At 38.5% G+C, this 27,300-nt stretch overlaps 4 protein-coding genes across 8 annotated transcripts; 2 read left to right on the top strand and 2 right to left on the bottom strand.

The window, feature by feature from the left end:
• Positions 1 to 320: 320 nt before the first annotated feature.
• Positions 321 to 4,135, bottom strand: LOC124410528 (translation initiation factor IF-2, mitochondrial). Its single transcript, XM_046888979.1, has 12 exons — positions 4,130 to 4,135; positions 3,720 to 3,817; positions 3,382 to 3,523; positions 2,957 to 3,258; positions 2,621 to 2,781; positions 2,311 to 2,537; positions 1,900 to 2,170; positions 1,566 to 1,819; positions 1,239 to 1,506; positions 885 to 1,049; positions 641 to 784; positions 321 to 559 (listed from the first exon to the last, which is right to left on the bottom strand). The coding sequence occupies exons 1-12, from the start codon at positions 4,133 to 4,135 to the stop codon at positions 387 to 389; spliced, it is 2,211 nt and encodes a 736-aa protein (XP_046744935.1). The 3' UTR covers positions 321 to 386.
• Positions 3,963 to 8,928, top strand: LOC124410555 (F-box only protein 21-like). 2 transcript variants are annotated; one of them, XM_046889022.1, is made up of 10 exons: positions 3,963 to 4,306; positions 4,780 to 5,052; positions 5,166 to 5,601; positions 5,721 to 5,851; positions 5,933 to 6,086; positions 6,186 to 6,395; positions 6,478 to 6,564; positions 6,650 to 6,878; positions 7,073 to 7,238; positions 8,730 to 8,928. In XM_046889022.1, the coding sequence occupies exons 1-10, from the start codon at positions 4,137 to 4,139 to the stop codon at positions 8,740 to 8,742; spliced, it is 1,869 nt and encodes a 622-aa protein (XP_046744978.1). In that variant the 5' UTR covers positions 3,963 to 4,136; the 3' UTR covers positions 8,743 to 8,928. The 2 variants fall into 2 exon arrangements, with proteins under 2 accessions (XP_046744978.1, XP_046744979.1); XM_046889023.1 differs by lacking the exon at positions 8,730 to 8,928 and adding an exon at positions 7,388 to 8,044.
• On the bottom strand, positions 8,590 to 16,851 carry LOC124410544 (E3 ubiquitin-protein ligase TRIM37-like). 4 transcript variants are annotated; one of them, XM_046889006.1, is made up of 16 exons: positions 16,725 to 16,851; positions 16,251 to 16,331; positions 15,565 to 15,830; positions 14,642 to 14,852; positions 14,165 to 14,481; positions 13,765 to 13,974; positions 13,504 to 13,683; positions 13,225 to 13,339; positions 12,871 to 13,079; positions 12,333 to 12,702; positions 12,117 to 12,231; positions 10,830 to 10,929; positions 10,193 to 10,737; positions 9,628 to 9,817; positions 9,341 to 9,522; positions 8,590 to 9,242 (listed from the first exon to the last, which is right to left on the bottom strand). In XM_046889006.1, the coding sequence occupies exons 3-16, from the start codon at positions 15,795 to 15,797 to the stop codon at positions 9,238 to 9,240; spliced, it is 2,982 nt and encodes a 993-aa protein (XP_046744962.1). In that variant the 5' UTR covers positions 15,798 to 15,830; positions 16,251 to 16,331; positions 16,725 to 16,851; the 3' UTR covers positions 8,590 to 9,237. The 4 variants fall into 4 exon arrangements, with proteins under 4 accessions (XP_046744962.1, XP_046744959.1, XP_046744958.1 ...); XM_046889003.1 differs by having other exon boundaries at positions 16,269 to 16,331; XM_046889002.1 differs by having other exon boundaries at positions 16,269 to 16,331; positions 16,429 to 16,841.
• A 1,197-nt stretch (positions 16,852 to 18,048) lies between these two features.
• On the top strand, positions 18,049 to 27,082 carry LOC124410540. Its single transcript, XM_046888997.1, has 2 exons — positions 18,049 to 18,707; positions 20,251 to 27,082. Exon 2 carries the CDS (start codon positions 20,280 to 20,282, stop codon positions 25,797 to 25,799), a length of 5,520 nt encoding a protein of 1,839 aa, XP_046744953.1. The 5' UTR covers positions 18,049 to 18,707; positions 20,251 to 20,279; the 3' UTR covers positions 25,800 to 27,082.
• Positions 27,083 to 27,300: the final 218 nt, after the last annotated feature.

Genomic DNA, 27,300 nt, shown 5'->3' with positions numbered 1-27,300 from the left:
CTGATTCAATCTATTTAAATATCCTATTTGTAATTATTTCTGGAAAATAGCATCTAATGATGTTATTACTGTGTATATTACGAATAAAATATGCAAATCATATTACTTTACTTTTTACATGTAATATTGGTTCGATTTTTCATCGATTCATCTTCAGAACATATTTGTGAATAAATCTATACATGATTACATTTCGCAACCCTAAGTAATATTCTTTTTCTAACAAATTAACTGAATGAATAAGCAACAAACCTTTAAAATTTGCTGAGGTGGTTTGGTAAAAAAATCCATAGTTTTTTCAACATATGTACATGGTTTATTCGTTTTGTATAACAAATTTTTAAATCATAATTATTTACCGGTAATAAATCTTTACAATGTGTAAATTAAAATCCAGGATTCCATGCACATTTCTGCTCTACGTCAACCAAAGTGTAGCAAACCAGAGTATCACCAGACTGAAATGTAACCTCAGGATCGTCCAGTCTGAGACCACATTCCACCCCGTTTTTAATGGTATCAACTTCAGACTTGACGTGCCTTAACGATTTTAAGGATCCTGTATGTCAAGATATCTCATTAGCCTAGTTTTCTAATAGATTTCCTATCTTAAAAACTGATAAATATCTATATTTGTTACCTGAGTGAATCACTTCGTTTCCACGTACTAATTTGAACAATGCAGATTTTTTTAGGATTCCTTTTACACATCGACATCCAGCTACGTAAGCTTTTTTTTTCCTTCCGTCAGATATCTCAAATTGTTCCAAAACATTTGCTTCACCTAAATTGACAAATTTTTTTTTATCAGTATTTTCGATTACGCTATTATTCAGCAGACAAACTTTGACCACCAAAAGAAAATTTTATCGATAATTATGTACCAAGAATTTTTTCTTGTTGAAGCACAGGAAGCTTGCTACTTATTTCCTCTTTTAAATCGTCGATGAGTTTGTAGATGATGTTAAATGGCCGGATCTGGACACCATTCTCCTTGGCTTGAATTCCAACTTTACGCGGTGTCTCAACGTTGAAGCTATATATTATGGCTGGAATGTGATGCGAGGAATTTATGATTGACATTGCAAATAGTGAGTATATTGAATTGTGTGTCATGATTTTCACGAAGATGCGATTTTATTTCTTTCTTGAAAATATCCCTGGCTTTCTACAACCATTTCTGTTATGTAAAATCTTCTAACCATTTTTCTTAATGCCCGGGGAAAGTAGTTACTCACCGTTAAATGCATTCGCTAAATCAATATCCGTCTCTGTCACGTTTCCGACACCATAATGAATTAGGTTTAGCTGGCACTCGTCTGCTGTAGAGTAAGTATCCAGTACATCTAATATAGCTTCAACAGATCCACCAACATCACCTTTGATGATGACATTAACCTTGGGTGATCCATCATTGTGGGGTTCTTGTTTTTGTTGCAGACGCCTTTCTGCGCCTCCATATTTTATTCCCATTGCTCTTCTTTTTGATAATTTATCTCTATATTCCTACAATTTGAAACTGTTAAACAAATATTTGACTATAGATTTTGTAAGATATAACTTACAACAAGGTATTGTTGGTGTTTTTCTTCTGCAGCTTTTGCGTGCTCCTTGGCCTTCTTCTCAAACTCCTGACTCGTCCTGTACTTTATTACACTTTTGGCTCGCTTTTCGCTCTCAACTTCGAGGATCTCATCCCCAGCAACTGGCATTTCGCGCCATCCGATTACCTGTACAGCCTCGGACAACTTACCTTCCGTCACAAGTTTACCATCTTCATTAAACATTGACCTAACTTTGGCCCAGGCTTTTCCACACACTAAACAAATAATTTCTGTATGATGGATCCAATTCGAAGCAACTACCGCCCAATGATAGAAAAATCTTTTATTGCAGTACCGAGAATAGATCCTTTTCTAAGGGTACCACGCTGAATCAATACAGTTGCCAGCTTCCCACGTCTTGGATCATTGGATGCCTCAATTACAACTGCTTCCACAAAACCTGTAGGATCTCCCTGGAGACTCATTATTTCTGCTTGTGCTACGATTGCTTCAATGAGATCAGTCAAATTAATTTTTTTCAACGCTGAAATATTTATGCTCTGTACTTCTCCACCTAGATCTTCTACTTGTATGCCATTTTGTGCGAGCATTGTCTTTGTTCGTTCCTGAAAAGAATAAGATTGAATCGTTCATTACTAATGGACACTAGCAAACGCATCTACGATTTGGTGACACTAACATACGGTAAACTAATTTTGTGTGTGAAAAATACGAAGAAGTTGCATCGTTTACAACGTTTACCTACAATATCAGCTTCTGGCTTATCGATCTTGTTTATTGCTACGATTATCGGCACTTTAGCGTCCTTTGCCATTTGAATACTCTGAATTGTTTGTTCCATAACTCCATCATCCGCGGCTACGACTAGAATAACAATATCTGTAACATGTGCACCTCGAGCTCTCATTGCACTGAATGCTGCATGTCCAGGGGTGTCCAAAAAAGTTATCCTTCCGTTGGTGTCAAAGGTAACTGAAATGGGAATTACGATAAGTCTTACAAACAAAAACATGATGAGAAGCACTCAATGAGATTTGAAACGTACGAGTTCTCACCATTAAACGCTCCAATGTGTTGAGTTATCCCACCAAACTCAGAGTCCACAACTGCTGTGCTACGTAGCGAGTCTAACAATGTTGTTTTTCCATGGTCAACGTGGCCCATGACTGTAACTACTGGATGTCGTTTTACCAGAACATCTGGATTTGGTGGAGGCCTGAATAATGCAATTGCTTAAAAATTTCATATTCAATTTACAGTGTGATCTATGCAGTAGACTCTCAAAGATTTTTTAATGGAGAGTCAGGTTTAATCGTTTAATTAGAAGAAACTTTGGTATCAAAATGAAGTTAGTTTATTCACCTTCTATTGCTAAAATATGAGATATTTACCGCCTTACTGCATCTAGATCTGGGTTCTCGTCAAACTCTGTATCACTGGATGGCGATACGCATACAACTCTCCTGTCAAATATTTTAACGATTTGTATGATTTCTGTTAGATCATTTATAACAGAGTCACTCTTCTTATAGAATTTATAACCACTCGTAAATTCCATCGCCTCAAATACTTGACTTATATCCTTTTCTGCAGCTTGTGCTAGTTCCGCGACAGTCATATTCTTCCATACTTTTACCGGCTCTAGCTGTTGCATTTTCGTTTTTACAGGATATTTCAAAGGACGTAATGTTTTCTGGAATTTTATAATTACTCCTTCAGAATCAATTGTAAAATTCAAGATATACAGAGAAATAAACTAGTTATCATAATTTTCTAGACTCGCAGTCGCCCGGTATTTATGTAATAAATAACATACCACTTCCTTAGATAGTTTACTCCTACTACACCATTTAGTTGCATGAAATAACTGGCGTTGATACCAAGATATTTTCAATCCTTCGTTAACGTTAATTCCATTGACATTATTTTTAGTTATGTTGTATAATCTCTGGTAAAAACTGCAAAAGAAAGTAGCAAAATTTAAAGGTTACTGATTTGCAGGTTAGGTGAGTTTAGGTTAGGTCTCACGTGAGTCTAAGTAATACGTGCAGAAATACAATTGTCAGGTATATGCATACTGAAAATAAACATCGTACAAAACAACTTCGTCTTTACGTTGTATTTGTTCTAATTATCAACGAATAAAAATCTCACATTAGTTTCATTTGCCCTCGAATTACAAGGGCCGCCATAGTTGACAGAACAGTCTTTCGAATTGCAACCAGCAGCCAATAACATCGCAGCGATCGCAGCTCTTTGGAAGCGCGAGTGTCGTTGACGACATTGAATAAACGTTGACGAAACAATGTTCAATAACGTTGCCGCGCTGCGCTCTAAATGCGCATGTCCAATAAGTCCATACATATTCCGTAATCTGCATGACCCTGCACGAGTGACGAACAGTGTTGTGCAGTGCTTCGAGTTCGTGAGAGTTGCTGCAAGGAGCTGGATAACTGCTGTCGTTGTATAACTTGTGATGATTGTGATTTTACATACGTCGCAAACCGTATTTAGTTTTGCAGGGCTAACCACAGGTAGCTAACCAAGAGCGTTTCACGTCAAACTTTCATAATGGTCTCCGAAGCGTTGATAACTTCAATGCCGCATGAAGTAATCGAGTATATGCTGGAGTGTGAAAATGTCAAGATGACTGACATCATAAACCTCGCCTTGACTTGCAGACACTTGTATATAACAATTACAGGGAGCAACAAACTCTGGAGAGCGAAATTTTTCCAAAGGTACTTTAATCTCAACATATACTGACATTTCAGAATATATTCCCCGTCAAATTCGAATACCAAATACCTGCGAAAATATAGATGTGAAGTTTCAACAAATTCAGGCATGATAGTGAATTATGTTATCTGTTTATATTCAATATCTGCTGCAATGTTCAATATTTTTGTTCTTCAACACCTCGAGCACGGTATAAATAAAATACGCAGTTGCCAATCTATTGCCAGCATACTCCGTCCTTCTGTTTATACTTATTCTTTATTTACAGAGAGAAAAACTCTCATATAGGATATAATCTTTAGATTTACTCATATTTACGATAGGCTTTGCAGATGCTTGACATGTTAACTGTTGATCCGATATTTGGGAGATGAAAAAATTTTTTAGTCAAGTGTTTTAAGTATCATTGAAATTCACACAATCTTGAGAAATTTCTAATCTATTCAATGGGAAATAAATTTTCCTCATGTATCAGGTGGCCAGATCTAAGAGAAATTTACGAAACAACCGAGAGGACCAAAGAACGAGTGTCGAATTGGTTGGATGAGATAAAAAAATCTGTGATGTACAGAAAGAGATTGCGGCATCAACTGTCTCTCATGTCTGCCAAATACTATAGAAAACAAGAGCTTTCTAATTCCGATTTGACCGAATTCGATGTTTCACCGAATTTGTCATTTGGAGGATATCTGCTACCACGCCATATCCTGATTGACGAGCTCATTACACTTATCAACTGTCCAGCAAAGTATGTTTTTCCATCGAATGCTCTTTTAACTGTACAAAGAAATTCAGTTTACTGTACAGCATAATTATTATCAACTCAATCGACATGCCAGCGTCTTGAATCATCTGTTTCAGAAGAAGCAACTTGACCCATAAGTACTACGCTTACAAAGTCGTAAGATACCTTCGACAAAATTGCTTAAGAGAAGAGTGGCAGACATATATCAATCTTCCGGATAAAGAACAGATTTTAGAACGAGGTGCCGTTTTGGTCGCTCAATGGAGTCAGCCAGAGTTGAGAATTTCTTATTCGTCTATATCCGCGACATTAGATAGGATCGCTGATCAAGTAAAAGAACACCTGAGGGAGCATAATCCTTCTCATCCAATTTTTTCAACCTCTGAAGACAAATTCGAGTTGTGGAAATTGGCAAACATTGATGATAATCAATGGGGCTGTGCAAATTCGAGACAAGTCATCGCCGCACTGTGTGAGGTCATGTTTAAACGCCTTTGTTTCTATGGAAATAGCGAGATGTTCTATTCGTCAGAGAATTCTTTTATTAACAGGGTGAGATTAAAAAAATAATCTTTTGATTTCTTAGTCATAGAAGTGTTGTATTTTTTTTTCTTTTTTTTTTTTTTTTGTTCTGGTAAACGATTGGAAGTCAATTGTTGAAAAATTTGCAGGTACTCGAAAAAAAACACGGTATTCCTATTACGTTGGCAATAGTGTTTGAAAGTATAGCACGAAGGCTGGGAGTTCGGTGCGAGCCAGTCAGTTTTCCTGCCCACTTTTTATTACGTTGGAAAGAGAAGTAGTAAGAAAATATCTGTTACTTTTTTTTCCGATCGTTCGTACCATTCCTGAATGATTATAATCCTTACTTTTTTTTCGTCAGTACCCTCCCAGAATCTGAAGAAGATGAAAGTTTCTACATAGATGTATTTAATGGCGGGCAACTACTGACCAAAAGCAGTTGTCCTAAAATTAGCGGTACATCACGATGTCCCATTCAACGATATAACATTCACAATGCCGCAACTGCCATAGAGGTAATACAAGTGTTCTAATTGCATCTAATCGATTTATCAGATTAATTTCAGTATCAAAAAATAAAGAGTAATTAATTTTTACCCCACCCATATGTCCAGGTTATCGGACGTATGGCAAATAATTTGGAAGTAGCCGGTCGACAGCGCACTCAACTCAATAACAGAGCAGCTCGTCTACGTTCAGCCTTAGAGCTTTTACATCTTGTACAGCCATACGATACAAGTACTATACTACATCTTGCTCGCTTTTACATGCTTCATCAGATGGATCTAGCAGGTCTAGTCAACACGCTTAACACGATACAACAGGTAACTAAATATTATGGTAGTGTTGAAATATATTCGTAATCGAACTTGTTAAGCTAGTTTCAAATTTGATAACATATTGAAGGATCTGGAGAATGGGTCAAGAGGACAGGCTAATCACATTTTACAAATGCTCCACGATTATGAACGACACATGAAAGATGTTTCTGAGGTGAGCAACCATTGCCAATGATTCTCACATGAAAAATGTAATGATCGATTTGTTGGTTTATGTATCTATTTTAATTTTACTACAGGAACACATATTGCCAAAAAAAAGAAGACCAGAAGTAATGTATGCTATCGGGCTGATCATGAGGCACCGATCTTATGATTACTTGTGTGTAATAACGGGATGGGATCCACAATGCGCAGCTACAACGGAATGGATGGCTGAGATGGGTGTAGAGGACCTTTCCGGCGGCTCAAATCAACCCTTCTATAATGTTTTTGCTGAGGATGGGTCATCGCGTTATGCTGCCCAAGGTAAAACACTGTAAAAAGGATGTTACGCTTTCTTCCATCTGATTATTAAGGTGTTCATATGAATGAAAAATTCCCTGTAGAATGCTGCAATGATATTATACATATTACCCAAATTTCGCATCAGCGTGGCTTTGCATTAGTGTCTCAAGACGATTAAAAAGTAATGATATTTGAATCTTATTTTTATAATTCAGAGAATTTAATGCTTGCCTTCCCACCGAAGTGGGTAAATCACTACGAGATTGGAAGGTATTTCTGCAGATTTAATGAAACCCATTATGTACCAAACGAGGAAAAGGCAAGGGAGTATCCAGAAGACGAAGAGATAAGAGTTCGCATACTGGAAGCTAATTATATTTAGTAAGTACTACGTGACTACTATCTAAGTTTTTGTAACTTCATCACATCTAATCCTCATGTTAACTACATAAAATCACCAGGATCACACGATAATCTCTGCTATGTTTTTCTTTTCCCCTGCAAAAATTGCATAATTCAATTGTTTGCAGATAAACTGAGAAGAATCACAGGGTAGAGAATCTACTAATATCTATGTACACTAACTGACCATTTTCCAACTTGACCACAAGCTTTATTACAATCGAAACAATTGTTAGTTGTACAATTTATTCCCGTTCACAAGTTAACGTAGGGAAGTTAAATAAATAAATAACATGTTACGAGCGTATCAGTGGCTGAAAGATTTGACTCTGCGTACTTTTTTAATAACAAAGCCCAAGAAATGGGACTCAAAATGGTTATGCCGAATTGAAAATTCCTTATCAAACCTCCAGAATAATCGATAGGCATTCATTGGTTTATTTATCTAGTGAGCAACTTATCTTAGATGTTCCCTTTTTGACCATCTAATCCGAGAGTTTTTCGGACGTGAATTTTATTTCATACTAATTGCAGTATTCGCAACACATACTCATACCGTTAGTCAGGTTTGTCGATTCGGAGTGAGTGAGTAATCCAGGACAGTGGTACGCAAGCACAAGTTCAAAGCCACCAAAGAGTCACTGTCCATTGGATGAAAGCATAATTATTCTCACTATTGTTGGAGTTTCATTTAAGAGTCATTGTCTGAAAACTCAGAATCACTCTTGAGTTGAAAATCCAAACAAAACTAGATTAAGCATTCTGCAAGTATTTTACCCAAGTATGTAAATAAATACGACTAATGTACTGATATAATATTTCGTTTACTCATAAATATAGATGATGTAGCATCTTGAGCTAGGCATGTACTTGTACCTTTAAAAACACTCATGGTAGGTCATATGACTACTGCTTTTTACTCAATTTGCCTAGTTAGATGCAAGTCGTATGGTTAATCATCCACGTAATTATTATTTAGCTCTAGATTTTTTTCACATTTTGATCAACTCCATGAGACTATTTGTTTATTTGATTGACAGTCATTTTCGTTTTATATAAATAGGGACAATACATCACAGTCAAAAATATATTAAAGAGGAAGACTACAAAATACGTGAACGTAGATTATGAACAAAAGTCAAATAATCAGTCGAAGTGATTGACCATACAAAGAGATTAATAACAAATTATTGTACCCGAAAAAACTATCCTGGGCCTCTGAAAGGACAAACTTACACATTAGGTATTGATCGATAAGCATTGATTTAAAACCACATAAGTCAAATATATTATAATCTTGCCCATCAACTTTACAATGTACAATTTTTACAATGTACACTGAAGGAATAATCCAGTTTTACGTGTATAAGGAAAAATATGGTAATTGACAAACAAACAAACAATAAAAGTTATTGTAAAATATTCATGCCACCAGTGGTATTATTAATTATAATAAATTTCTATTGCAAGCTCCAGGAATTGATATTTTTCATTCGTATTAGTCATCTTTAATTGGCTAGTTTACTTGGAATTGAATTTTGATTGCTAATTGCAAAGATCGTGTTCATCATTGATTACACACAATAGCGCAGGATTGAAATGTTCAATTTGTAATGCTTTATTCAATCTATATTTTATTCATATGTAAATAAATAAGTTTTGAAGCATTTATAGAATCAAAATCTTAACTTGCAATTGTTTGTTTCTGTTTTTTATTCTTCCTTAAACATCCACAGAAACTGTACAATATGCACAGAGAGAGGTACACTTGGATTCTCAAATTGACGACATAAGTATTTCTAATGACCTGTTATACAAATTCGAACATACTTCAAAACATTTCTTCTTGCCATCAACTATATTGCGATACATCGTAAGGTGTATGCATTTGTGATTAAATTAAATAGTAGGAAAATTAATTGCTCGTAAAAGTTGTATTTGATGTATCGTGATGACCTAACGATTCTGTAATTTTCTTCTAACCTGGAATGAAATTGCAGATTGTTCATATCTTTTTTCCGTGTTTACAAAATTAGTCTACAAAGATTGAAAACGAAGTGAATTTAGTCAGTTGGACTCACCATGTTTATGCGGCTGATACAAAGGTGGGGACCAGCTATAATTATGGCAGGTTGAAATAGGGTCGGAAAGTAAATTACTACTCAGCGAGGATGTCGATGGTCCTTCATAGCCCAGGGAAAGTGGAGGTGGTACAGAATTGATTGAATAGTTACTGTTCGTACATTCACCAGCTAAATTTTGTCTACAAATAAAGTAATTGGTTTTACTGAGAAAACGAACAATAAACGAGCAGTCGCTTGTTTTGAATCATTTGAAAACTAATGATGAGAATTAGTGTAAAAAGTACCTCAGTTTGACAAGGCAGGCAGCAGTATCTTCTTGCAAGCGAGGTGATAATTGAATTGTTTCCAACAATTTCTCGAACTCTGATATTTTCGTCCTGTCCTGATCACCGGCAGTTTTACCAACAGATAACGGCAATGATTGTTGCAGAGACGAGGCGTGTCTTGACATAATTTTATTGCTGCCAAGAGCCACTGTGACAAAAAGAAAAAGCAATGACAACCTCGCGATGACTTGTAAATAATTCCAAAATACAAATGGTTGTGTTGTAAAGCATCATTAGAAACATTGAGTGAAGAATTTGAAGACAGCTGCCCTTGTGCTAATTTTCGTAACAGGCACTACAGGTACGCGGGTTTGAGTGGGTCTCAAGCACCATGAGAATCTGTGTAGCTGCTTTTTCGGAGAAGCTGTTCAACGTGCAAGCCCATAAGACACAAAACCCCATTAGATTAACCATCTTCAGAAATATTTAGTCATTGTCAAAAATAGCATAAAATTTAACTGATAATGGAACAATTGACTGAGATGAGAAAGAAAGCTTACAACAACTTTGTTGGCAAACTTACAATCTGGTACCATCAAGTCAGATGTTGTAGACACATTTGCATCCGCATTTTGACTTCCTGATACATTCGCCGTCACATCTTTTTCACAATCTACTGAGTTTGAGCGCGTTGTAGATTCGGACCTAATTGTCTGACTTCCCGAAGCGATAGCTTTGGTACTATCTTGATGGAAAGCATTATCAGCTTGAGTTAATTCAGGCCTTTGATCGGATGGCAGTTGAGATTGACATAAATGAGCAGCCGATCGAGACTTATGCGGTCCAGGGAAATTCGGACCAGCATGCAAAACATCCAACTCAGAATGCTTGTGTTTGCAATTGGCTACAGTGTGAGTCGGAGTCATTGTGCCTTGATGCATTGATACTGATCCAGTGTGTTGGAATGTTGCTGGAACATTTTTAGAGTCGCAATTTTCATCCAGATGACGGTTTAGACCCAATGACGAGGACCACAAAGATGGGTCGCTCCAGGTAGAATTTCGATCTTGCATTTCAAACAAGTGAAGGAGCATTATTTCATCATCCAAGCCATCACTTCTTCGCAACCTTGTTAATCAAAACGTAAGTACGTATTATTAGCTATATTCCTATAACCATTAAGATTGACAAACTTCTATCCTCAGAGATTCCAAATTTACCTGCTAGCTGCTCCCAAATTTTCACTAGCCTCTTGTGACTCGACTCGTTTTCTGGGTAACCATGCGACCAATGACTCTGCAGCTTCAACATCATTTTCTCCTTAAATCAAAACACTAAACCTCTTCAATTCATTGAATTTATAACGCATGTTCTTATTCAGAGTATGATTCATGTGTGCAAGTATGCCTAGACAATAATGCGTGTCGCATTAAATACTCATCAGTACTTGGACAGACGTATCCCAGAAGCATACGAAAGCATAATTAAACAAAATCAATTGCAAGTAAACATCGATCGCGGAAATCCTGAAACTAATTTTTTTTATATAACGCTTCCATGTTTTCCACACTGTTTGGTGCGTCAGGAAATGAAGTAGTACTTTTGCACCCTAGGGAGTAAACATATACTTATAATCATTCCTCGAATTCCCAGGGCTTAAAAGTGAATCTCGGATTTATGTTAATATTCATTTCAAAATTAGGTTTAGTGCGGAGGGGAAGCCCGGAAAAAAATGGTATGTTAAATAAAATAGAGTATACTTCAGGAGTAGGCCTTTCAAACCGTCGCGCGACTTTTCATAAAATGTTCAGGCAATGTTTTGATCATAACACTTCGAAATCTCTGTCAAAAAGCAAAGTAAAGTAACAGGCTGATTGTTCGTCTATAGGCGAGTACATAGTGTTTGCCTGACCATTTAATTGCAACAATTTGATTAATGCACATAAATATGGGTAATATTTGAAAGTCAGAAAGAAAGTTTTTTAGAAATAGGTGCAAAATACAATAAATTTCGATATCTCTCGCTTTGGTTTACATGATCACAAAATCTGAATAATCGAGAAAAGAAGTCGCCAGAAATTTTACAAGTCAATCCCTCTAAATATTCTTAGGAAAGAGGGTAGGATGGTTGGAAGCGAGATCTTCCTTGACGCACTCCCCTTCCTGTTTTTCGTTAGTGGGCTTCTCATTTTCAGCATCTTTATCTAACTCAGGGTCACTATCACGCCAGTTGCGTACAAGCTGCCTATCCTCAATTGAAGATCCCCCGTTGGAGCTACCACCTAGGTCATTAATCCCAAGATTACAGTACGACCGTGAGATGTGAAATTTTCCCATTTGTCTGCTCAGATAAATGCATATAATTATACATTTGCCGATATTATACAAATGTATGTACATACGTGGAAATTCAAATGTAACTACCCTGGAGACAGAATACATTTCTTTTTTCATATAGATGCAATGAGAGAGTTTTTTTAGGTATATTGAGTTCTGCATTCTCTTACCTGACATAGTTTCGTCGTCAACGTCATTTTCGTCATTGGAATTGTCGTCCAAAATTCCCAGATTAGCATCACGGTGATCACAGTCATCCAAATATATGTCGTGTTCGCTAAGTTCCTGTGACAATCGATTTAAGTACCGTAAGCAAAGCATAATACTAACAATGACCAAAAAATGACTGAAAAAAAGAAAATTTATAGCTAGTTAATTATTCTTACGCCGCTATCACTGCTACTGCTGCTGGACGAAAGTGTGGAAGGCTGCTGATTAGGCATGGTAGGAGAGGAATGGGATGGAACTGGTGAATGGGTCACCAAAGCCTGACAATCTCCTGCTGGCCCGTCCGATTGACAAGGACCTCCGTGCCTTGGAGACCTCGTTGCTGTGTTTGTACTACCAGCTCTTTGCTGTTTTATACTTGCTTTGGAAGAAAGTGAAGACAATGTGGAAACTGAACCAAGAAGTCGAATATTTTTTAGATCTCTCAGCTCACACATTGGCAACAGCTGCGCCGTGCTGCTAGAAGCAATTCTGCTTCCATTTCCTGTGCCACTTAGACTTCCACTAGGCACCATATTCTGTATTGACCTGAAAAGATGTCAACAGTGATCGAGTATTAAAGTTGGCACCTTCTTTGTAAGATACATGATTCGAGAAGACAGTATCTTTGTGTTCGATTCTTTTTACCAAAGTTACAAGTGAAAAACAGAGGAACGAAAGAAAGATTTAAAAATAAACAATGAGAAAGCAATAAACCTGGTGGAAGTGATGTTAACCGGTGAGAAGGGATCAAAAATACGCAATTGGACGCAGTTGGGACTGAGAATAGGGTCTCCTGCACCCGGCAGTTGCGGCTGCTGGGTGGACGATGTCCCAATGGATTCTGCCGATGGATCACACGCAGTTGCTCCGCTACTTGCTCTTGTAGCTGTCACTGCATTCCGTGATATTTCGATAGCTAATCTCTAAAGAAAATTAAATTGATTATGTTATGAATAAAATATTGATTAAAAATAATTAATCTGTTGGTGATCAGCTGGAAATTTCTGTTCCACATAAATAGAACATGTTTCTGAATAGTGTGATTGGAATATTTAAAGCTCTTGTTACCTCTTTGAGCTCATTTATTTGCGTCGCATACTGATTTTGAACTGTGACTAATTGACTGATGTACCACTGCTGATCTCTACAGCGTTGAAAAAACGTTGGTGGTCTCACTTGGAATCTGAGTAACATTCATGGATTAGAAACATTCTGTGGCTTCAAATTTTTTGCTGTTAGGTAAGGTGAACTGAGTTCAATATTTTGAATAAAATGTTCATTCTCGTTATGTTTGACTTTGAGAAATGTTGTCACAATGTTCCATCAGGTGGAAAACAAGAAACGCACCTTAATATCAGAGTGTCCAATTCTGTGTTCAAATATCCCTCAGTAGCAAGCAAGTCCAGTCTAAAGAATCTATTATAACCCCAACATTCTCCAATTTCGAAATCAGAGGCGAACTCTCGTACTATATTTTTACTCGTGTCCCTGGAGCCCTGATGTATCATTTCAACTCTATACTCGTACCTATGATTGGAGCGAAAGAGTAAATTTATTAACATATAATCTATCTAAGTTGGTATATAATATAAAGCGAAAGCGCTTTACTTTGATGTTTCCGGCAATCCGGCGCTGAGCTCTAAAAAGACAGAAAGGTAATTTCCTCGGACTACTCCGTTTCCATCCGGATAAACTTTTAACCTCCAGCACAGGCCATTGACATGCAGCGGCGCCGAGTAGACGGGATCTGCTTTAAGTTGCAATTGCGTAAACTGTTGCATTGCAAACGTAGCGCTATCATACCCTGGCACAATTTCACTAAAATGCCAAACATAATTGCAATAAAATTAGAGCAACTCTAGACTTGATACATGGCAATAGTCCAGATAGGTGTAATGTGTTTCGAACCAGCATTATAATTACAATGCTGAACACGATAGAAAGGCAGATTTATTTTCGATACATGTAATTACTTTGCACAATGTTAAGCAAACGCGAGTCTATGTACCTGTGAAAATCGGCAGGTACAGGAGCAGTGACGAAACTAGCCATTGGTTTTTTTCGGACTTGGTGTATCATTCGAGAGAGCTCTGCACTTTTTACGATAAGTTCTGAACGGGTACACGAATGGAGCTGGTGTTCAACTTCTTGTAGGAGGGCTTCAAGTTGCTCAGTTTCTTGAGTGAGAGAATTCTTCTGGCCCATCAAAGTCAAAAGTTTGGCCTTTAATTGAGAATCGAGACGAGCAATCATTAACTCAACAGCATTCCTTATCTCACGCACTCGCTCATCTTTTGCTGCTCTCACAGACTCGACATTCCTTTCCTGTTTCGAAGAAATGTAAAGATTATGTACGCACCCAAACTGCCTAAAATAGAGGCATTGTGAAGTTTTTAATCATGAAGTGCACAACCACGCATTTTGCTTCCCTAGTCTTCAAGACGTAGTGGAGGTTGCTTATCCACACATATCCATATAAACTTACCACTTCTTGTACAAGACTTATCAGTTCCATGAGCCGTCGTTTCAGCTGTCCAACTTCGTCCTTAATTTGAGTAACATGCTGCTCATAAACTTCCTCCAATGGTTTAAATGTATGTCCAGAATGTGTACCGCCCCACAAGGCACACTGATGGCAGATACAGCGACGGCATGTCCAACAATAAACTGATAATTTTTCATGATGAGTTGTGCACCTATCGAGTAATCATTTGTTTCATAAAAACAACTGTTCTGAATTAGCGATGGTCTCATAATTATATACAAATTCAAATGGGAGATATTGGAAGCTGTACCTATGTTGCATAGATGCTTGAGAAATAAGCAACTTTGAATAGATATTGGTTTGTCATACATATCGCGAAGCAGCTTACTCTTACGTTGTTAAATGGAAAAAGAGTCAATGGACATTACAACATGATAAAAATTTCTATTAGACGTTTTTTCTCGCTCTCTAACTTTTACTGTGAGCTATATTGAGGGCATTCATCAGCATTAGTGAAGATAACTCTTGATCATTAAACAACGATCCTGTTATGAAATACGCAAAAGAGTAACGTACAGACAAATAGAAAGTCTGAATGTACAGATTTGTAAGAAATTAAATTGGAATTACAAATCGATAGGATCATCAATGAACACATGCAAACTTTTTACAGGGTAAAAGTACTCAAAATATAGGTCTGCAGTACAAAACGGCACAAGATGAAAACAGAAAAAAAAGAAGAACAGGTGTCATTGCCATCTCAGATTGTCTTCTCTAACGAAATGAATATGATCGATTGTTAGTCCATTATATTGTTTCAAAAATGATAAAGCTGGTTGGCTGTGTAATCGATTAGCAAAGATTGCAACAAAACTGAAAGCAGATATAGAATTGAATGTAAATCGAGGTTTTGGAATCTGTACCTATCCCTTGATGAGTCGTCATGACGTGAATTGGATATGCCGACAGCTTGAAGCGTATCAAGTTGTTGAGTCACCTCTTCTACCCAACGACAATTAACAAGTTCATGGAGATGGAGAGATGCACGACAATGGGGGCACTGGGAACGCTGCTCTGTCAACCAGCGCCTGATGCAAACGTAGCAACACAATTTGCTGCAGTGTGGACAAAGATGAGCATCCCTCAGCTTTTCCATACAAATGAAACATCGAAAAACTTCTGCCAGTGTCTGTAATCAGATTCATTCATAAATACTTGCAAGAAATATAACATAGAAAATAATGACAAATCTTTTCAACTTCAAGGCAGTCTATGATTCTTGACACTGTTGCCAGGGTGAAGATTAAGACTTAGGGTTTAGCACAGCTTAGTAATTTCTTTCTCTAGGTATGCTTCGCAAGCTTACTGAGCTTGGCAGCTGCAAACAGAGCTGTTCCATTTTGAGGTCTAAAAACAGGGTTGAACTCCAAAAATTGAGAAGTAATTTTGATCCCTTTGAAAAGGTCTATGTTGTAAAACTGCTGCGATGATTAGTGTCTATGAAAAATTTTTAATTCTGCCAATCATTTGTCATGATCATGTTTTGTTAACAATTGAACAGAAAAGTGTCAATGACAAATGGACAAACCAACTTATCTAAAATGTTTACCTATTTATGCATACAAACCTCGACGCTGTGGTCATCAGTGTTTTTCATAGCAGCAGAAGAGTCTCTGCTTGCCATTTTGACCTTAAAATTTATGAATAGAACGAGAATAAGTGGATTTCTTCTTCTTCCTTTCCCTTGAAATGATCAATGGGAAATAAGTGGATTTATATTAACATACTACGCTAAATTTCATCACCATCTCTCGTGAATTATGTAAATTGACATTTCAACCAAATTGGTATATTTCAATTCCCAACTCCGGGTTTACACTATTTACACTAATGTTTGGTATGTAATGTTGCCATATTTGGTAAAATAATTGCTTGTTGTAATACGAGGAATTCCTATCAATCACTATGCAATTTATCAAAATGTGGTGTTGTCCTTTGAAGTATTACTAATAAAATTCGCAAAAACGCTGTGGGTATCAAATTCATGAAATCCACAGATTACACTTCATCCATCTCCACATACCATGTTTTGTACCAGGCAGACTTCATACGGACCATGTCAGTTATTAACCAATCGTACGGTGGGTTTGCAGGTTTATCTAAATTTCGCACCCCATCGCGTATTACTACATGATATTAATCCATTGATCTGTATACTATAGAGATTCCACGAGACCTTATGATTCCGCCCTTATCAATCAGCAGCAGCACCACTGCACGGAGACAGCCTTTGTTTTAGACTTAATGAGGGTGCGTTCCGAAATTAGCTGGCAGCGTTAAAAACTCCCTAGGACAGAGGCAGAGCAGCCTCGAACTCGTCAGCGCAAAAGAGATGAAAGATTGTTGACAGCACTGAGAGCTAATATCGGAACGCACCCCGAATATTAATGCACTGACTGGAGATGTATAATAGACTGCTAGCAAGATTTGGAACGAACTGGGGAATTTCGTATGTAGACCGATCTCAATAAATAGCGAATTCAATCAACAGCAAATAAGTACATACATACGTACTGAGGACAGTTACTTAATTTTCTAGCCTCTCCGTTGGCTGAAGCTTAGGGTATTTGCAGAGGGTGCATACATATTTCAAAAAATTCAAGTAAATTGTATTTTATAAGATGAGTATAAGAACTCCTGTAATTCATCACCTCAAAGTGCACTCTGGCGGATGTGCATGGAGCTACATTGTGGAGTGGTTTTGCTGTGTCGCCTACATCAGCTTGAAGGAAAGCGACCCGTGACTATTGCACTATTGTCTTTTACTGGCTGCGCTCGGTGCGCATTGAGTGCGATTTCTCTAGTTTTCAACGAATGGCAGAACCAAAATCCTAGGAAAATACACCCACGGTATGGTGTGTGTGTGTGTGTATACAATGCGTGCATGATGCAATCAATGACTGCCGTCCCGCAGTTGTATGTATGTACAGTTTAAACACAGAGTATAATAATATACCTAAATACTATGTAACAGATGAGAAAATTGTAGTACACATTAGGTTTCGCGGATTAGCTCTGGCTGTTCAAGATCTCTGTAAGCTGCACAATGTGTGTGTGCGTGTACCTGCGCCATTACTTACACATAGGGATATTCATAGGTGATATGCAATGCGCATTGAATGCGTGTATCCATACACGCATAACGACACGACGCCTCTGTGCGAGGAGGGGGGAGGGGAGGGGTGTTCTTGGGTTTATTGGTTAGGGTTAGGAAGAAAAAGGTCCGAAGGCTACATCCTACATGCTGAGTTTTCGCCCTAGAACTCAGGTTAAGAGTAGTACGGATACTGAGAGTAGCCGTAACAAGACCGCGGTCGGTCGGTCGGTCGTCGTGGTCGGTCGGTCGGTCGCTCGCACGCTCGTTCGCTCGCTCGGTCTACCGCAGTCATACCGAGTCCCGAGTCAGACCGAGTTCAAAATCCCAGCAGACGTCTTCGAGCGTTCGACCCATTACAAATTCGGGACAGTAGCAGCACGACGTAGCAGGCATCGTCAAGTGCAACGCTACCAGCCTCGTAGTGCATACAATAGTTACGCACCGCGATTCGCTCGTCGTTAAAATTCTTCCCGCGGGCACTGACTGGGCCGACCTCCCTCAGCCCGTCAAGAATCGTTTGCCTCGCACGGGGTGTAGTGTGCAGTTTCGTAGTGTTTTGATGTTTGTTAAACAAATAGATATTCTCGAAATATCTGATTGTTCCCCTGAGTTTTTCCAAAACCTTTCTTCCAAGGGCCGTGTCAGCTAGCGACGACGGAGGGAACATGACAAAAGGTGGCATCACTGGAGATGTGTTGGAAGCGCGGACGGAGCCGCGTTCATTGATATTGACGCCATTTTACTAACCTTTTCGGCGCGGTGGAATAATTCAAGCGCTACGGAGCAATTAATTTGCTCCTGACCGATCGTCGTTTATCGGCTTACCCTGGACGCATTTGCGGGAAGAGTATTTCGATATAATATTTCGTATACAAGAATACGCCGATCAGATAGGAATCACCCACTAAGGTATGGCATCACGATTTCGCATTATGCTCAGCTTCGTTCAGGCCGATCAGGAGGCGCAATGATATTATCGCCCTCCTTTTCGCTGAATGATGTTATCCAATTCATCTCGATACATGCAACCTACTCCTTCAAACTTGTATATAAATTTTACGAAACTGTTTAACTAACTAGGCAGCTTTCAACGACAATTCTCTTGGTATCATTAACAAGATTTGACTCTCTGACATTCAATTTTGTTGAAATTCCAGATCTGTCGAGCTGGTCGAAATTTTCACATTGGTGTACATTAATATTTACCCATTTTTATTCAAGTCGTTGGCATGTCAAACTGTTCACTCTAGTTTCGTATTTGCTTTCAGAAACAGTTTATCAACAAAGTCCAATCTCACAGCCACAGTTACAACCAAACATGTCAATGCTGTTAATGCAGCCAAATCTAGTGATTGAAACCTTGACAAAGCTCACAAGATGCTTAGATTTTTTTTTTAATTCTAAATTCAATATTGTACTACATCATGCTGTTCAAATATCCTTTACTACCTATTACTACGTGCTTTGACATGAGTTTACCCTTTTGTCTTTTAAAGATACTTGGCTTAATTTGCAGATATTTTTAATGCCAACCGAATCACACAAAAATACTTCTTGATAAAATCAAATAGTTCTTTATAAGCGAAGACAAACATTGATAATTTGATTTTCAGTTAGCTAACATGATTATGTTCTATCTATGCCTTACATTTGGCAGCTGGTGCAGCTTTAGTCCTAAGCCCCAATAACCTATAAACAATTACAAAATACTTGCGCATAGTGCGTAGCTTCGACAAAATTATAATCAACATTATCGTTTAAGTGTTCAGCTGCTGTAAATGAGTCGATTAACTTGTTGCTTTACAGTCTGTTATAAAATAGGTGGTTGATCAGGTGTATATATATACACCTGTATGTCATATGTATATATACATGTATATATATATATACATATATATATATACATATATACCATTGGTCTTTTGATTCGTCTTGACATACAAATTTTATCATTACGCAACATATAATTAGGCAATTCAAAGAGCTGTGAGCATTTTATACGCACTGTATTTTTGTAGAAACTATCGTATTCAAAGCCTTGCATATAATTGAATTATGTAGTAATACACCGAATATTTTTGCTAACAGAACGTCCTGAAAGTCAAAGTATTATAATGACAGGATACATTTCTATCATATGAGATGTGCGCCACTAAGAAACAACAGGCAAACTTAAAATTCTCAGACTTTTTTAGAGTCAATTACTATTTTTTATTTTAATGCTCAACACTATTTGACAAGCACCTGTCATATGGTGCAGCTTAACAGTACAAAAATAATTTCCAATCCAATCCAAAAAGCAGGCTTGAATCTTATTTGTTCGGTTTTTTTACCCATAATCTACTATGAATACGTATTATTAAACACTTCATATGAAAAGATTTTAGCATAGCGTGGTAAATTGGCAAACACTGCTTTGAGTTATGAATCTTATTGTAAATGTTGATTCCAGGTGACCCTGTGATCGTAGTCAACGTTATTATGGAAGATGGAGACGGGGAGAGCAAAGTTATGGATAACGCAGTTGCTGCAGTCAACGAAGAGTGCAAGGAGGTTAACCACGAAGAATCAAACAACGAAGCAATTTATTCACATTCAGACCAAATCAATACGAGTTCGTTAGAAAATTTATATTCCTCGGAGTCTGAGGATAACGCTAACAAAAGCCTTGGTTCGTCTTCCAGAATAGCATACAAAGGTTTTAAAAAGCGTATTCTTGCTCAGACGCAAGAAAATCAACCCACCATATTGCGGAAAGAATCTGCTGAAACACAATTTCAAACAAAAACTTTCAATTCAAGAGGAGTCAAAGAGAAGAAATTGGATACTAAGAGAGGAAAAATCACTGAGTACGCCCAGTACCTGGGTCTTCAACCTGCAGCAAAATACAAGTGCTTGAAGTGTCAGTCAGGAGCCACTTTCTGTACCATGTCGATGTTGAAACAGCACCAGAGAAACTGTACCACTTCATTGTCTCCGATGCAGGGAGTTTTGGGAAGTCCCGAATCCACCTCAATGCCAATAGCTACAAACTTTAGGATTACGCGTAAAGTATATCTGTGCTCTGCTTGTGGCACGTACTTCGAGAACTGGAATCTTTTTCTGCATATGAGAGAGGTTCACAAGCGACACATATGTCTGTTTTGCCTTGGAATGTTTGGTCAGGCTGAGAGACTCTCGTATCACTTGTCAAGCAAGCATAGTGTACCAGAGACAGAGTTTCAATCTGTTGAAGATTTCTATAATGCTTTCAAAGGTTCCTGCTACCTAATCTGCTGCAACTGTGAGAAAGTGTTTTCCGAGACTGATGACTTTTATAATCACTTTTGTTCTGTGCCACAGAGACAAACTACTGCTAAAACGTGCTCTGTTTGTAGGCAAACTGACTCTCATGCTTCCTCTTGCGCTTTGGTTTCAGAAGCCCAGCCAGTAACTGCAGATGCGACTCTGCTGCCGGTGAATAGCACCTTATCTACGAAAACTCAAATGCAATCAGCAGTTGGGAACGGAAAGGGTATATGTAAACGAATAATACGAAATAACAGGTTAAAGCCAAGCAATACGTCGAAAACATTGGATTCCTCGGTCCAAAAACAATTTGAGACTGAAAAGATGGAGGAAAAAGTACAGCTTGTTCCTGCAAATGACGATGGCAGCGAAACTTATTGCGGCATAAGCGAAAGCTCTGATACAGAGTTCCTCACTGGCTCTGCCAGAGATACGGTAGCTGAAACGATTATGGAGGTTTCGAGATGCATTGAAATGACAGGTGTTAACGATTCAGTGCGTAAAGGCGAGAAACCAGAGGAAGAATCTTGCAGTAAGAAATCACCACAAGATACCAGCCAAGGGAGTTACGATAGCGTGACAGAAACCATTATGGAAGTGTCACGATTTCACGGAGATTCCAGTCAAGTGTCAGATCAAGATAGCAAACAGCAGGACGAGGATATTTCTCAGTTGAAAGAACCAATAAAAAGCACTGAGTTGGTCCAAGTACAGGATTTAGTGTCACTGAGCCTGAACCCAGAACTAGACGAACGAATCAACTCGGTAGATTCCGTCTGTAATGAGTCAGCCAATGAGGAAAAGAATAGTAGTGGGATGCTGGTTACTACTCAGAATGTTGAGACCTCTTCTGAAATTCAAAGATCTGACAGTCCTGTTAGGAGTTCAGTGTCACATTCTTTATTTAGTCCTCAACATGAAGTACAAACTTTGGATGTTATTTTGAAAGGAAACCCACCCAAAGAATATGTGGAGAAGGAAGAATCCGAGGTGCCTCTTGACGAAGAAGAGCCTAACGAGTCTACTGAAAAAGAAGAGGTTGACGAGTTGGCAGAACCTCAGACATCTGTGTCATTCAATGCAGTCGCTGCAACAGATAGAAGTCTAGTAATTAAAATCTGCACAAATAGAGTTTCAAAGTTCTCAGTATCTAACACAAATACCTTCGTCAACAGCAGAGAGAACTACAACATAAATCGAGAGTCGGAAGAGAATAATAATGGCGAAGGGACTACATCCGAAGAAAAGACACCAAATTTATCAGAAATAGAAAGAGATAGTACCGGCGGTTATCAATTAGATGCAGAGGAAAGTGACACCGACAGTGAGAAGCTAGCTGTCGTCGATTGCACCATAGATGAAACTGAGAAACTAGCCAAAGACACAAATGATGAGAATAATTCTGGGGGTGAAAAGTCGCGAGACGAAAATCAAGACAAGACTGACTATGAATCGGATGGTATTCTTTTAGCTGGGCAAGAAGTTCCGAGTATAGATCTCAATGTTGAGGGTACTATGGAGAGCATGGAAATTGAGACACTTCTTAAGCACTGTATAGAAGCAGCGAGTCCGACTTGCATCTACTGCAACCACGCTCGACAAATAGCTGTGAATGGAAGGCAATTGGGACTCCACATGCTAGCTGAACACAGATTCCTTCCTCAACATCCTGCTATTATAATCCACAGAGAACAGTTTATATCAAGGATAAAGAAGGCCCTGCAAGATATTGAAGCATATTTCTTCAATTTAGATAGCTATAATTCTACAGCAGGCACATACAATGTATCCAGTGGTAGATCATACGAATGCTTTCACTGTCGCTTTCATTCGTCGGTACACAAAGAATTGTATCTACACAATAGAAAAATGCACCAAAAGACTATATTAATATGTATTATGTGTAAGTCCACATTTTACAGCTATAGCGAATTGTTGTGCCACATATGTCCGGGAGTTTACTCGCCTAATATAAATGTCAAGTATCGCTGCTGTCTCTGCGCCACTAATAATCTGCCTTCTGCGTTTCGGCTGATGGTTCACCTTCGGAAGCGACATCACGCGTGCGATGTTTGTTTGGAATCAACGGGAAACCAGCAGAGACTTTCTAACCATGTCTGGAAACACAAACTCCATCATTTATGCTACAGATGTGGAATTGCTTATAGGAATAAACCAGATATCACCAAACACCTCTTTTGGAAACATGGCACAGAGAGTGTTGTGTGCAAAAAGTGTTTACAGAAGAAATGGCCACATGTTTATCATTTTTGTATTCCTCCGACTGCCTTTGTTTGCGAAGAATGCAACTCAAGTTTTTCTCGAGCAGTAGCTTTGAAGGTGCATAAGCGATTACATTCCAATGATTCACCTTACAGTTGTGAGAATTGTGCTGCACAATTCATATCAAAGAAGTTGATGCTCAAGCATAAAAAAAATCACAAAGAACAAGTCGATGTCCGTGTAGATGTTCCCGATGAGACTCATCATCGGCTGCTCGACGATGAGGAAAGGTCTGGGAGAGATAAAGTGACAAGTAATGACAATATGGCAGAGTTAGCAGATGTTGCTAAAGAGAATAAAGAAAGCATTAAGAAAGTAGTCGATGTTTACGATTTGCCACCGTTGAATTTATCCTCAGATAGTGATTCGGACAGCCAAGATGAGAAGGGTCAACCTTCCAAGGAATCTAACCAAGGAACTCCTGCTGAAGATACACTCAAACAGGAATCTAGAACTATGGAAGATAAATTTGTGGAACCTGTTCAGCTTATGCCTACTGAGTCTATCAAGACTCCAGTTGAAATTGATCTGAACGAAGACGAGAAAAAAGAAGAGGTTCAAATAATTGACGGGATTTGGGATAATTTTAAGTCATACACGGCTAGTCTTGAAATGAAAGAGTCATCTAGTACGGACAGAAAAAGTAGCGATGAAGAGATAGAAATTTTGAGAAGTATCGTACTGTCTGATCACGACTATTGTGTGGTTGCATCTGAGATGGAAAAAATAAATCCGTCATCTGGTGAAGAAGGCGTAAATGCTGGAAATAGTAAGACTCATGGCACTGAACACGATTATAATGGTAAACCTCCAAAAAGCCCAGAAATACAATCAGGAATCACTCAAATTGCAGGCTGCGATAATGAAAGCGGTAAAAAAAAACTTAAAACGCCACGCAAGAAGAAGCGTAGTGGTAGCACGTCATCAAGCGATTCATCCAGCAACAGCGATTCTAGCAATTGCTCATGCGGAACTAATTGCAGCTGCAGCAGCTCATCATCTGGCAGCTCTTCATCTGGCTCCTCCAGTAGCTCAGAATCAGATAGCTCTGCGTCAGAGGGATCACCTCGAAAACAACTGAATCGCAAGGATCGCAGAAAGTTCAAGGACTTGACAAAACGAGGTAACTCTGATTCGGTTGAACCCGATACCATTGCGGCGCCACTGCAAATTGAAAACGGTCCCAGTCCTGCCGACACGTGTAATCCGGCACCTCCTCCAGACACTTTACTCAGAGAATCGGATCTTGATACAGATGAGACTGAAACTGATGAAGACTTTTACGACGAACACCCGCAACAGCTTGCCAACAGGCTATTAACTGAAAAGCGTAATCAGCTGACGCTGCTTGCTGCTGTTGCACCTGCTTCATCAGATTCACCAGTAACAGAACACCTCAACAATGGAGCAATAAACATGGCGGAACAAATTGTAAAACAAGCTTCCCCAGTGATTGCTGCAAGCCCTCAAAACACTTCGCAGCCAAAGAAGAAAGCCAAGACAAAGAAACGAAAGAAAAGTGACAAAGACAAACAGCGAACGAGCACCCCAACTGTTGAATCCATAAAGTTGAACATTCCGAAATCCTTTTATCAAACGAAACCGGGATTTGTCTCAAGTACGCCAGCTTTTATAACAGTTGTACCGAGCAGATCTTCCACTCCAAACTTCTCGGGACCTGGCCCAGAAGTATGTTCTGCAAAGGAATCTCACACAGGGAACTCAAGTACTATTCACACAGTTGGTAGCGAATCCGAAACTGACAACAAACGTTCATCGAAAAGAAAGCGAGTTCCAAAACGTTTTTACGGCGACTCGAGCGATGAAGAAAGCGAAAAGCAAACAGTATTGAAATGGAGAAAGGTCGAACCCCCGCCACCCACTCCTGCTCCAGCTCCAGTTACAAATCTGAGACCCTCACAGCCAACGTTCTCGGATACCTCGCTGCCCTTTGCCGCAGTTACAAAGCACGTGGAATCCCCGACGTTTGCAGTATCTGATAGCGAGTCTGAAGCACAGGCAGACAGCAGTAGCGATTCAAGTGGATCTGACACTGAAATGCATCAGCAGGAACAACGACAACAGCAGCCACTTTTACACCAGCATCATCAATTGCAGCAGCAGCAGTCGCAGGAGCAACATTATCATCAACACCAACCACCGCCAATGCATCATCTACTGCAACACAATTCTCACACGACTGAGAATAATGCCCCAGTCTTGGAACGTTCTGACAATTTGTATTGCTATTGCCAGTGTCCGTATGACGAAGTATCGGAAATGATAGCTTGTGATGGGGATGACTGTCGCATTGAATGGTTTCACTTTGAGTGCGTAGGAATAATGGTGCCCCCAAAAGGAAAGTGGTATTGCCCAGACTGTCGGAAGAAGCATGGTATTGTTAACAGTAATGACGATTACTTTGATTGATAATACCAACAGCCAGCTTTCGACTAAAGAATCGAAACTACATACATCTACCTTCAACAAAACTGAATCTTCTACGTTGGACTGCCAAAGTGAAAGAAAAGAAACGACCCAATCTGACAGAATGCTTAGGCTCCCTCGTACAAAAATGTATCCACAAGGTCTAGAAAGTGATAGAGCCCAGGAGGTGGTTGATCAAACCGTTGAAATTGGTTGAATATCCAAAGATGTAGCGAATGCTTCCAGGTATACTAGCTGACATTTTCCTCCTTTTGGTCTCATGATGAATAACGCAATAGTGACCTGTGTTGATATTTTTCTCAAACCAGCAATTGTTTGTATATAATTGTAAATATAACGTAGAGTTTATAACAATGAAATGAGGATTTCCTGTAAAAATTTGTTTGTACTTCTTTTAATGCCATCAGTGTAGATTACTCTAGATGAACCCTAAAATCGTAGAGAATAGCTCGCATATGTTGTACGAAAGTTCCAATAACTGGACAGAAGTGAAAATGGAATTTGGAGGATTTAAAACAGTTATAAAAATTGTAAGCACTGATGCGGTTGTTGTCACTGCTGGCAGTGTCTAGGCCTGTATTCCTGTTACATTCATCCATTTGCAGGTGCAAATACTTCTAACCGGTGCTGTATTGCCCAACGCATTTTTCTCTGTCTCACATTAAAAATTTATTACATAACTAAAATTTTTCCTATCGTCGCGCGTAGCTAGCATAATATTTATTTTATATACATTTTCCGCTCAACACCCTCCCTTTCCCCCAGATATATACTTGCATGAATTATTTCTAAAGTACAATTTTCATTGATTAAAAACAGATCAATGACCTCTTAATAATCGGTGTCGTTGATGAGGATTAAACATGCAAACACAAAAAGGCAAAGTTGAGCTGATATGAATACATGTTCCACGTTTTGCGTAGCAAAAATTCTTATACAAATACATTGTTGGATTAAGCTAATACTGTACGTGATAAAGTAATTCTAAGTAGTCTCAGCCTAGAAAATGGAATATTCAATCGATTAGCTTACAATTTTAGTATGACTTACGACCGAGCTGCGATTAACATTTGTTATAACGTTTTGTATTTTACTGTTCATGTTCATTATTTGCACTTAATAATTATTAGTTGAAGTATATACAGTTATCTTGATAGTCCGTAAAGCTTATTTATAATAATACTTATGTATCATTACAATAACTTGTGTTGTACTTCACCTATTGTTACACTATGTATTTATGCCAGTAAATTCCTGGTCAATTATTCTGTATGTTATGTTCACACTAGACTATTTGTCGCAAAGAAAAACATTTTGAAAAGTAATTCTAGACAAATAATCTTCGCTTTGTTCCGCTTTAAACAATTTATATCAGATTCAAGTTTGTTTTCTGGGAAAGTCTGAATAATTACTTTTGATCGTTATACGCAACATCTTGGCTATCCTCGAGTGAGTGCAGATCGTTGGATTTTTGATTCTTGGC

Source organism: Diprion similis, chromosome 9 (assembly GCF_021155765.1).
Source record: "Diprion similis isolate iyDipSimi1 chromosome 9, iyDipSimi1.1, whole genome shotgun sequence".
In the NCBI taxonomy this organism is placed as follows: Eukaryota; Metazoa; Arthropoda; class Insecta; order Hymenoptera; family Diprionidae; genus Diprion; species Diprion similis.
Note: the sequence above shows the minus strand (reverse complement) of the source record. Positions and strands in the feature narration are given on the sequence as shown.